The 13,016-nt window shown below is 37.9% G+C and overlaps 1 protein-coding gene across 1 annotated transcript; it reads left to right on the forward strand.

Annotated features, from left to right (window-relative positions):
- Positions 1–12,377, forward strand: LOC103918774 (WD repeat-containing protein 47; the record flags this gene model as incomplete). The annotated part of the gene is made up of 6 exons (XM_009326176.1): positions 1–78; positions 4,736–4,902; positions 6,506–6,589; positions 7,124–7,208; positions 8,860–9,662; positions 12,251–12,377. Coding segments are annotated over exons 2-6 (1,257 nt in total), but the record flags the coding sequence as incomplete, so codon positions are not given.
- Between the last annotated feature and the right edge of the window lie 639 nt (positions 12,378–13,016).

Consider the following 13,016-nt stretch of genomic DNA (forward strand, 5'->3'; position numbering starts at 1 on the left):
GACCGGGCCCTGAGTCCCCCGTGGGGTCTGTGTAGGCGGAACTCCGGAGTGGCCTGTGGGCAGGCCCAAGAGTCATATGTAAGTGACCGTGGGGTGGATTAAAAGGCGAAATAACTTTATGCAAAACAGCCAGCATTTTAAATATGTGCTACTTCTTCACATTTGGTTTTTCTGTGACATAGCTCACCGAGATGCTGAGGTTACAGCTATGCGTTGCAGCTGTCATTGAAGTCAGCGAACCAAGACTTCTAATTAGGCATCGCTTCTCCCTTTAAACGTACCACCGCTCGCTCAGTATGGCACTAAAGATTTGAACTATAATATTAATTTCTTCTATTTCTGAGTAGCTAGAGATTTTATAGTCCTTGCCCAGTTTTGTGAATGCATATTGTACACTATTGGTGAGTGGTCTGTTTCAGATGATAAATAACACAGGAATAACGCTTATTTTAGAATTTCACTATTTACTTGTTTTCCAGAATATTAAACCTTACTTCAACTTTCTATCATGTGAATGCATATGCATTTTAAATTTCTTCTAAGGGAGGTAACTTAAAGACAAAGACTATTTAGACACTATTTTTAGACACTTCTAGTTTATAAACATTTTCCTGAAATAGTATATTTATATGTGTGTGTATATATGTATTTTTTTTTTTTTAAGAATTGTTTTCTATGCTTATAACACCATGAGAGGCTTCTTGCTGTTGGCATGTTCTTAGAACATGAGTAAGAACAGAACAAGAGTGAAACCTCTCTCTGGAAAATTTAGGAGTAGCTAGTCTACGTTGCAAAGAGCTTGTTTAAAGGACGTCTTGTCCATTGAAGCTACAGAGAAAAGATGTGCCAAGTTTGTGGCAAGAAGTTGGTTTTTTTTCTTGATGTAGATTTCTTAGGAGGAAAACAAATTTAAATACAGAACTAGGGGAAAATGACAAGGGGGAGTGGACAGGAGGAAGATGGAAGGACAGGTGTGGAGGAGTGCTGTTCTGAAAAGACTGGGTAAGATACAAAGGTTGATAGAAGGCACCTGAAACGCTAAGCTCTAACACTCATTTACTTTCATTTATACCTCAAGCTAACGGTGTGCTTCAGTCATGCTTGAGTATTAGTGCTGGAGCTGATCAGACTCTGACGTTATGTGCCATATGGGCTGGCAGAAAGCAATGTAGTGGGATGGACCAAAGACACAGCTTGAGCTCTAATCTTGAGTTTCCCTGCTGTTCTTCGCTTTTTAATTATTATTATTTTTATTTATACACAAACACACACGTACCACTGAATGTCAGAAAAACTGATATATTTCATAGGGGTTGATGTGTAAGCCTTTATATATTTATAATTTCATGATAGTGTTACAGTGCTGCTTATTATTTTGACAGCATAATGCTTGTAAGAGAAGTCTGAGCTCATCAGCCTAAAAAAAAATCAATTAAGTGAAAATCTTTTCTAGTAGGTTTACTGTTCTTTTCTAGCTATTTGTGTTGCCCTGACAGCGAATGCACACTGAATATTTTCATAATAATGTATAAGCTTATCAGAGTACTTCGACTCTTCTTCAGATGTTCAGTATCCAAACTATGTTTGGATATTACATTATGTTTTTCTTAACCAGACCCCAAAAGGGCTGTTACTAGTCCCATATCAAATATGGAGGGTGCCGATAATCCTTTATCCTAATTTATGTGGGCAATATAAATAAAGTAAATGAAGCTGTGTTAGACTTGGCAAAGGCTTTATGTTCAGGACAAACCTGTTCTTTCAAAACTACAATGGAAGATGGAAGACAACTTCTTGGAGATGCTAGATTTTACTTAATGTAGTTGTACTCTTAAGCAAAGTACTGAGTATTATGCTCATTTTTCTGTCAATAGAATATGTAAATAATTAATGTAAAGACAATCTTGAAGCTATGTAGGGTGGCTTCCTCTTTAGACTTGAGTCCTGTTGATCCAGCTGAAAAGAAAGCTGGACTTGGTGTTCCTTTCTTCAAAGGGAGACTTAGTCTGAATTTTTCTAGTAGTTTTCTGATGGGGAGTCTCAACACAGCTTTGCCTAAGCTTTACTTTGTCTTTTGGCAAGGAAGTTCATTTAATTTATATAAAAACCACCAGTGCCATAAAACATAATAAAAGAGAAATGCAAATGCATTAGGTGAGATTGGGAATTAAGATGTTAATGCTAAACTGCTAGTTAAATTTTTGTTGATTGTTTCGTTCAGTGTGTAAGAGTAGGGTTGAACTTTTCTCTGGGACCAAAAATCCATATCCAGTTGCCAAAAGGGGAAGTTGAAACGTAAGGAAAAAGCATCTCTCTACAAGTTCTGGCTTCGAATTTGTGGGTTTATCTGCTTGCTTTCCTGCAGCAAAGCTTTCTGCAAGCCAGATTTTAATTTTTTCCATTAACTTTACTAGCCAAGAGTGGGCACGTGGTCTCTGGGTGTGTCTTTCATAAGACCCACCAAAATACTTGGTGATTGGAGTCTTCTGTGACTAAAACGAGAATTAAACCCAGCCATTTTTAAAAAGAAGTTAGGCCATTTCATCTGGCACAATTAGGTCTCTGTTGTTCCAAAATAAACTATGCTGCTATAATCAAATGCTTTCCTAGTCAAATGTTCTGGCAAAAACTTACTTGGGGAAAAAGTTGTCATACAACAGTGAGGAGGATGGAAAACTTGGGGATTTAGATGATGTAGTACAAAACCCCCTCTTATTAATGCCTAATTTTTTGTGTTCCGTCAAGTTCATTAGGATTGGTTTATGATGATCAGTGAGAAGTTTCACTGGAGTATTTGTCTCTTCCCCGGTAAATAATTAATTTCTTGTTAATACTTTATGAGTGTCTTATTTGGATTATTCAAACTTCTTGTATCTGTTCTTTCATTTCTTGTTACCAGTTTCTGTGCATCTTTCCTAATACGAGATAGGTAACTAGCTTATGGACTCCAGTTTTCCAAGGCCGAGGTATCTGGCGGCTGCATCATCTCTTCAGCCTGTCTTGGGAGCTGTGTTACCCGCAGTTGGTTGTCTTTCAGCATCGTAGTGGCTAGATTTTTGCATAAATAAATGGTCGCATGAGGGAATTAAGAAGTATTTTTATTTCCCCTTTTGAATTAAAAGGGGGAGCAGCTGGGGTAACTATAACCTATTGCTGTGGACATCTTGCTCTGTATGGTCATCCCTCTTTATTCATTTTTTTTGATCACTGTTATTCCACTGTCTCTCATTTTTCCTGGGGATATTGCCTCCTGCTGACGATTCATCACTGATACTGGCTTCTTCTCTGTTCTTTGGTGCGCTCTCATAAGCAATTTCAGTCAGGTTAAGACTTTGCTACTGCCAGAAAGCAAAGCTCAGTCAGTTCCTTGTGTCAGCATTAGTGCCCTTCTGTCCACGGGGTGAATACACGTTTAACTTGCGCCTGGGTCAGAGGAGTGGTCTGGCTAACCATACAGCTCCACTGTGGGTGCTGTGAAGTGGCTGGGGACGTGTGGCTGACTGCAGAGGTGGGAAGAGGGACCGCCCCTTTCTGCAGTAACACGGGCTTAAATTGAATTTCTCCTGATGTGAAATCGCACTCTTGTAGCTGTTAGCTTTTTTTTTTTTTAAGAGCTCCCGATGAGGCAATGCTACGTGGCTTGGCTGTGTTATAGGGTTTCTCCCCACATCCCCAGTTAGTTTTCAGCAGATCAACTTGGGAGCTACAGCCGTAAAGTCTTTTTAAGGTTTAAAAAAAGTAGTTGAACAGCTTCTACTTCAAGTCAGACTTAAGGAACCATGCAAGGCTTAGCCAGAAGCAGAATTTATTTTAGGGTTTCCTAAGACAAGTACATGCTACAACTCTCGTATCCTTGGAGGAATTGTGTTGCAAAGGAGCTTGGACGTTGTATCCATGGGAGCTTTAAACAAGCTGACTGCTGGCAGCCGGGGCCTTGGCCTGTCACTACCCCAGCTGCATCTTCCCACTTTTCCTTTCTGCTGGCTGGAGAGCTCATTAGACCGTTGAGCCCCTTCAGCGCATGAGTTGGTGGAAAAGCTAACCCAATGACACAAGTGAGGGGTGCTAAGGAAGGGCCAGCAACACGCACCTGGAGGCAGGTGAGTGAATGGGACTCTGGCAGTCAGCGGTCAGATGGGCTTAGGCCACCTTGGGCTTGCAGCTTTAGATTCTTCATAAAGCATATAGACAGATATAGGTGTCCTTATGAAGGAAGAATGAAAAGCCTTGGCTTAATTACCATATACTACTTCAAAAATGGGGTAGGGGGAGACTGCATTTTTAGCGTGCTGTGCTTTTTGTACATGTTAGAAACATTTAAGTTTATATGCAAGATCTCTATAGATAATGACATAGTAACCGGCTCGTTTTTATGCTCTTTGAACTTCACTGTTTGCATTTCAGAAAGGAAAATTTTACATATTTGCAGACTTAGTAAGCACAATATTTTCACACTGCAGGAGGATTGATTTCTTGGTAGATTTGTTTATCTGGGCCCCTATATATGCATAGGACAGAAATAAAAAAGATGCAGATGCATTGATAGGTCTTAATTGTGGCTTCATAATCAACCTCTTAAAATCAATTTCCTAATCTTGCCTATTTAATTTTTGTAATGCTACAGTAGTCTGTCTTGTAAAACTATTTTTAGTTTTTTTAGTAGCCAACATGTGTTAACCAAGCATAAAATAAGATATTGATCATAGCTAAAATTCTGTCGTCTTTTCCCTTTTAGGCTGCCATCATGACGGCTGAAGAAACAGTGAATGTTAAAGAAGCTGAAATAATTAAACTAATACTAGATTTTCTGAACACAAGGAAACTTCATATCAGTATGCTGGCGCTTGAGAAAGAAAGTGGGGTCATTAATGGCCTGTTTTCAGATGACATGCTTTTTCTAAGGTAGGACTTCTTTCTCTGGTGCTGAAGTACCACATATATGAAAACATACGATTGGACTGTGATTCTGTGGGCAGCCCCGTGCTGCTAAACAGGAGGTCTTACGCCCTCACCGTATTCTGCTTCTTCCTGATCCCAATTCTGTGGTCTAGCTCTGAAGTTAATGACCTCCTTCTGTGAGCCACTTGAAGTAACTGACCAGGCATCATCAATGTAGGTTTAGAATTAGATTTTCTTGTTTGCTTGTTCATTCATTTTAACTTGGTTGTTTTTCTGGCATGCTAATGAATTGAAGTGGCAAGGAGTCTTAACAAGTGCCAGTGTCAGCGCAGGGTAAGTCAGGGAACGCACATGAGCAGGAATAGGATGGGAGAGCAAGATCTTCTGTTGGCAGCAGTGATCTGTTACTATCTGCTTGCCATGTCACATGGAACTGAATGTGTAGTTCATTGACTTCTAAAATAAATAGAATATTTTGACGGTGTTCTAGTGCTAAGATCTAGGATGAGTGGAGTGGTTTCCAAAGCTTTTCCCCCAAAATATTATCTGCATTTCAAAATAATACCTAGATCTCTCTTAAAGTTAACAATATGAAAGGGGTCTCCACTATCATCAAGACGTGAGAGTTAGTGTGATTTACCATTCATGATATTGCCCTCAAAATTATTGAAAGGAGTCCCTGTAGATGCACACTAGTTTTTTAGCATTGCTGTTTTCTATTTCATGCCAAAGGTACTTAATAACTTCGTAGAAGCATGAGAAAATAACTTATCCAGCTGTTCTTAAAACATTAAAAAATATCTTACCACTGAACAAGATTTCTCACCTCGCTTCCCTTTTGTTTAAAATTATGGATATTGGAATAAAATGAAAGAAGAATTAGAGAAAGATTAAAGTTACTAATCCTATTTGTTTGTTTCATTCTTAGCTTAGTTGGAGTATATATCTAATGAGAAACTCACCCCTTTCTTGTAGATCTGGGCCTTTTATAGACAGCTCTGTGTGTGATATGAGGGCGTGAAGAAATTGAACTAACCCACCTGTGCATTCTAGCCCACTGGTCTTGGAGTTGGAGCTCTTGTGCTGGCATAGTTCCTGCCAAGCTGTTCCTCTTACATTCTTAATATAGGAGCTGTCCCCCCCCCCCCCCCCAGCCCTGGCTTATAAAATAGGCCCAGCAGTATTTATACAATTAAAATTAACTCATTTTTCAGTTCGCTTTCATTCATTGAATCAATATATTTATTCGCACTGTTCAAGTAAGTTGGCTTTTTTGTTGTTTTTTTTTTTAAATAAGAACTACAGGTAAAGCAGGAGACACAGGACCATTTTGTCCTTTTTGATGTGCCTTCAAAAGTAATTAATATTTGTCCTTGTATGCAGTTATTTTTACAAAATATTGAGAAAGGACCTGGATTTTGCTCTTATTACTAGTCACATCAGACAGTCATCTTGGCATCTGTGCAAAGCATTAACTTTTCAAAGCAGGCTCATCACCTGTTGTACATTTAAATGACTGTTGTGTTTTTAAATGAGCTGCTTGCTTAGAAAGAAGAAGGATGTTCTTGTCCATTGAAATTAAACGAGTGACTCTTTCTTTTACTAGGCAATTGATTCTTGATGGACAGTGGGATGAGGTTCTTCAATTTATTCAGCCTCTTGAATGTATGGAAAAATTCGACAAGAAAAGGTAAAATAGAATGTATGTCAGAGTTTGATTTTTTTGAGTTGTGGAAAATACATGAATTTCTAAGTATTGTGTGTGAAAGCAGTAGTTCTAAGTTTTTTACCTTAGTTTTTGTTTTTTCTAACCAGTATACAGTTCCTAAAGTGTGTGCATGTGGTTTTTTTAACTTAAACTAGAAAAAATATGTGCGCGCAATCTGTAATGAGTTTTCATTTGCCATACACTTTAGGGACACGGTGCATGTTTTTATATTTGGCTGCTCTGTCATATTTCTGTTTAAGAAATGGGTATGATTGCTATACTTTTTTTTCTTATTAGCCTTCTAATATTTTAAGTGTAGTATTTCTGAAAGGAATACTTGAAAAAGACATTTCCTGTTAAAATATAATTTTGTGGTTACCAATTTGAGATCAGAGTTCCTTGTCATTGCAATTTGTATGCCTAACTCAAAAATCAGCTGTAAAATACCCTGCTTGTCTCTGAAAGAATGTTTAGCTACTGGATCAAGACGTATAGTATTTCACTTCTCACCTGCAGATTTCGTTACATTATAATGAAGCAGAAGTTCTTGGAAGCCTTATGTGTAAACAATGCGATGTCAGCAGAAGATGAGCCTCAGCATGTAAGAATTGTCTCTGTTTTGGGAATTCTTTTTGTTGACAAGAAACCTCTTGAGATATTCTGATTAAAGGCAGAGCGGAAGCTCCCGGCACCAAATACACAAATTTTAGCTATTACCAAATGGTTTCATGCACAATGGAAAAAATAATCGGTATCCTTTGGAAATGAATGTGGCTCTCGGGTCTCAAACAGAATTGTGTATACGAGGGTTGCTTGAAACTTAGCAGCATAGATCAGTGACCACAGGCCGTGTTTGTGGTCCTGATCCTGAGATTTACTTTATGCCCTTATGCTAAAGTACAGGGCTCTTTTTTTCAAAAGAGTTCTGAAGCAAGCCTCAGAATCACGGAAATTTATTGTCATAATCGGGACCAGGTGAAAGGTTCTGATTGGAATGAATCTTGAACTTAATTTCTGTTGCTTTTAGAGAGAAAGGACACAGTTGTTTCTTTGGAGGGAACAGATGTGTTCACAAAGGACCAATTCAGTTAAACGTGCGAAACAGCAGGAGTTGTGAACTTAGGTTTTCAATATGGAAAGAGACATTAACTCAAACTGACAAAGAAGGTGTGCAGATTTTGAAATTAATTATAGCTTTTCATTTATGTTGATAATACAGGAATACCAAATTTCCAACAAAAATGTTATGAAGTTAAAAATGAAGACTGCCAGTAGTTTTAAGACAATTGATTTCATTTTCCAAACTGAATTGATCTTAATTCTCTGTCCCATTACACATACATTCTACTGCAGGGTCTTCACTTGACAGTGTAGAGAAAGCTAAAAGTAAATCTTTATTTATAGTTGTAAAGGAAAGGTGTAGTATTCCTCTAATCACTCAATCTGTATACTGTTACTAGATAGCAGTAGAGAAAAAAATAATCAGGTTTATGTCCTTTGTTTTTTTGTTTTGAATCTTACCAAATGTGTTGGCATGTTGTGGATGAAAGGCAGCTGTATTGAGCAGGTGCTAGGTAACATGGGTAAGTGGGGGTTTTGTGGTTGGTTTTTTTTTAAATCTTTGTAACTAAAAATACCAAGTTACGTGTACTTGACATGGTTCTTGGCTTTTAGCTATCAACAAGCTCTGTATTAAAGCCCTCTATTCATTTGAAGGTCTTACCTTCTGAGAACTTTTTGAACTTTTTTTAACATTATTGATTGAAGAACAGGAAATCTCAATATAAAAGACAACTCAAAGTTGCTAATCACTGGAAACTAGAGAAATCTACAAGCCTTTTATAACTTATGCCAGTTCATAGACATAAAAAAAGGGAAAAAAACTTCATTTGGCTTTGAGAATGGAAGTAACTTTCTGTGCTACAATAGAATTGGAGCTGTTTAGCTACAGATTTAAAATTTTAAGCCTATGAAACCTGCAGCGGCATGAAAAAGTTCCATAGATGTGTAGAAAATGGGACTGGGGGCGATTTCAGGAAGTCAGAGCATCCAGAAATTTGGCTCTGTCGTAACTACATTTGCATCAGCAATTCGGGACTCTATTGTATACTGTTTTAATTAAAATATAAACAGTAATAGTAATAAAGGAATCATAGCGGAGAAATTCTGCTACCGCCTGTTCTTCAACTAACTTTTTTTTTGTAGAAACATATGTACTACAAACTACTCTGTTAATGTTAATATTTCTGTAGCTGGAATTTACAATGCGAGAGGCTGTACAGTGCCTACATGCGCTGGAAGAATACTGTCCCTCTAAGGAAGACTATAGTAAACTCTGTTTGCTACTGACGCTGCCTCGCTTGACCAACCACGCAGAATTCAAGGACTGGAATCCCAGCACTGCACGGGTTCACTGCTTTGAAGAAGCCTGCGTCATGGTGGCAGAGTTTATTCCTGCCGATAGGAAACTGAGTGAGGCTGGCTTCAAAGCAAGTAACAATCGTTTATTTCAGCTTGTAATGAAGGGATTGCTTTATGAATGTTGTGTGGAATTCTGTCAGAGTAAAGCAACAGGAGAAGAAATCACAGAAAGTGAAGTATTGCTGGGCATTGATCTCTTGTGTGGTAATGGGTGTGATGACTTGGACCTTAGCTTATTATCATGGCTGCAGAATCTGCCAGCTACTGTTTTTTCATGTGCTTTTGAACAAAAGATGCTTAATATTCATGTTGATAAACTCCTCAAGCCTACAAAAGCTGCCTATGCTGATCTCTTGACACCTCTTATCAGCAAACTTTCTCCTTATCCATCGTCCCCAATGAGACGGCCTCAGTCAGCAGATGCTTACATGACCCGCTCCCTAAACCCTGCCTTAGATGGGCTGTCCTGTGGATTAACAAATCACGATAAGCGAGTCACAGACCTTGGGACCAAAACTTCTCCAATGTCGCACTCCTTTGCTAATTTCCATTACCCAGGAGTACAGAATCTCAGCCGAAGTCTCATGCTTGAGAATACTGAGTGTCACAGCATTTTTGAAGAGTCACCTGAGCGGTAAGTGCAACTGTAGCTTTATTTTTACCTTGGCTTACCTTGCGCTGTATATTACTGAGATCTTCCCTGCACTGTAACTTTGAACATAATTGTAACATTGAAACATAATTTGATTGTTTAAATTCTGTTGTAGTTAAAACTCTGTGTACAAGGTGTTTTCTTCCTTACGCTTTTGTGATCAAAGTAGGTTTTCGTATTTGGTCTTGAGCCTTATGGATTCAATCTGGACTTTCTTGAAGTTGAAATCCTAGCGCAGAGCACAAATGCTCCGATTATGTAATGGAGTCTAGCTAAGATTTGTGTTCAGTATCACTGAATTCTTTCATTCCAGATAAATAAATGGAGACAGTGGAGTAGCTGTAACTCCGTCTTCTTTCTCCATCCCATTCTGTTCTCAGGTGTCTGTAAATTTTGGTCCTGACACTGTAAATGATTAAGTATACTTCAAAAATTTACATACAGAAATAGTCCCAATCAAGTCACTGCAAATGACTATATGCCATCATTGTGGCCTTCCTCTATCACTTAAATTATTACAATAGTAGTTCAGCTTAAATATTTACTTACCATTTTGCAGACCAAATCTGAATAAGGTGGCTGAATGTTACTATGTATTTTTATATTGGACTTGGAGATGGTTGGGTTATGGTAGTGGTGAATGCTATTAATAACTTCTTTTAATGCAATGTAGACTGCAAAACTGATTTCTCTCCTTCCTTAAGAACTAAAGCCTGTATCAAAACTTTGCGCTTCTTACCTTCTGAGAGAAAAGTCCTGGTAGCTAGGAGAAATGGTACTTGCCAATTAAGAGCTTATCATGTTTTTGCTTGACCTTTATTTTGATGAGCAGTTCTGCCCCTTTCTAAGTGTCATATCCATGCCTCGCTAGAAAGCAGCTGCCAGCTTTTTTGGCTCTTAGAGTACCAAGTGGGCAACTAGCACTGCACTTGGGTGCGCTGGCCAGCAGAGGACACTTTTAGAGCTGTGGTGTTCGATCCTGGGCACAGTTGGTGACACTATTAGTTTTGCCTTACAGCAATATTTTGTGTCTTGTGTTAAGATAAAGAGCAGCTGTAACAAAATAAAAAGGAAACAAACGCCATCATACTGATGTCAGTTCAGCAATAATAATGGAAATCTTTGCACTAATGCATGTCAGTACATTCTCTTAATGCTTATCTTGAAAGGAGCTATTTCATTTGATTCTAAATGATCTGCTTTAAATCTTTGATTTTACCAGCCTCTTCCCAACTGGAGTTTTTATGGATGGCTTAAGTCTTACGGAAGTATCTCTTGAGTTCCATTTTTAAAAAGCGTACCTCCTGAAGATACTAATGAATTGTAAATCCTCTAATTTTAGTCATCTGTATGCACACACCTTAACATTTGTGCGTGTAGCCCAGGCACAAATGTTAAAACTGATTCTTGGAAGTTTTTTGTTTCCTTTTTTCAGTTTTAGTGTACTGGAATAATTCTGCACAAATAGAGTTATCTTGTGGGCTAAATAAAGTGGTAAATTGCTGCAGTTTTTCTTTGTGTAGGTGTTTGCGTGTGATGTTAAGTGAAGTTGATAGATCTTAACGTGTTTTTTCATTAATTAATACATCTCTTGAAGGTTAGAATTAGGTTAAGGGGCCAGACCCATAGTTTTCAAGAAGGCATTACACTTTTTTAGAAAAAATCCAACTTCAGATTAAGCGTCCAACTTAAATGGCAATATTTGCAAGGGTGGAAGCTGGAAGCTGAGCTTTATGTAAATCTGGCCCTTGCCTCCTCTTGCACATGACAGAAATATGGTATTTCTTTTATTAAGTTGTATTCAGCAAGAAATTACTTGTCTTTTAGTCAGCTAAGTTACTGTTGTTATTTTACCCAAAAAGTTCAAAATAACTTCTTAAAGAGCTTTGCTCCGAGTCACTGAGTAAAGAGTGTCAACTTTGTAAGTTGACAAAACTGAAGATGGGAATCCAAGACTTTTAATGTGTTCTGCACGCTTACTGATTGCTAAAGCATTCTGGAAAGAGTTCCATGCAGAAATACTTACATGATACAAGAATAGCAAAACTAATATAAACATTTTCCTATGTAGCACTTCCAGGAATGTTCAAGCCGATGGATGTTAAATATAGTTTAAATTTAGACTGATAGTGGTAATGATACTAATACCTTACAGAAAACATTAGTCACATAGTATATCTGATACATTCCATACACATAATTGCTTTGAAAACAGGACATCTTGAATAACTTGCTAGTTAAAGGGTATATAATTCAAGCGTAGGGATAGAAAACACGGAATTTGGATATCCCATGGTGGTAAGGCTTTTTGGAAAATGTGGGGACAAAGCACACTGACTGTGCTTTTTGTTTGTTAGGGGTTTTGTTTTGTTTAGTGTAACCCATTGCAAGTGGCATTTTTTTCCTAAGCAGTATCTTCAGTTTTATGTGACTTTTATGTGACTTAAGAAGTTTGCATACCTGTGTTATCAGATTTTACTCTAGAAGGTTACCGTTCTCTACTTACCAGAGGATTTTCTACTCTTAATTTTTCTCAATTAAGCTTCTCTTCTCTTCCATGTTGCTGCAAGAAGTGATACTCCCGTGGAGCCACAGCATCCCATCAGCAGTGAGACTTTGTGCCAGAGTTCCGTTCCAGAAAATGAACCAGTTAATGGAGCACAGAGTCAGGGATCAGCCAAACAAGAGAAAAATGAGGTAGTGGTTGTTTGTTTAAAAATAATGAGGCCCTTTGAGCTGTGTTCTGATCACTTCATAATGATTTGCCTTTGTGTTGAGAATTTCATGCATGACAATGGGTTGCTTTGAATCTTGTTTTTACTATAGTGAAAATACCATATTGCATCTTGTATAAGAAACTACTCTTTTTTTCCATTGTATAAAGTTCTGCTGTCATCTGAGTCTGTAATGCAGCTGATTAGTGTGCCTTCTCACATCAGCAGTGTTGCTAAACCGTTGTGTGTATCTTAAAAAAAAAAAAAAAAAAAAATTGCTTTGCAGTACTCAAAGCCAGCAGTCTTAGATTAAACAATGCTTAAGAATTCTCTTAGTGTTTTAGCAAGGAATCCGGCATGTAGCCTGCAATTTTTGGTGTTAACACCAAGTTTCATAGGTCGTCTTGCCTAATTTTGTCTAGGACACAGAAATGAAAATTGGATAATTCCCTGGTAAATGTAACTTTGCTATCCAGACTGCAATAGCATAACCGGTTTTTGGGTTAATCTTTGAAGGCTTGTGCCTTGACTATCCTTCTTTTTTTTCCTTTCTTCTCCTTAACAGCAATATAGGGAAAGTGAAATAATAGTTCAGTACAAAACAATGAAAACAGTTACCTAT

The sequence above is a fragment of the Pygoscelis adeliae genome, unplaced genomic scaffold, assembly GCF_000699105.1.
Source record: "Pygoscelis adeliae isolate BGI_AS28 unplaced genomic scaffold, ASM69910v1 Scaffold256, whole genome shotgun sequence".
In the NCBI taxonomy this organism is placed as follows: Eukaryota; Metazoa; Chordata; class Aves; order Sphenisciformes; family Spheniscidae; genus Pygoscelis; species Pygoscelis adeliae.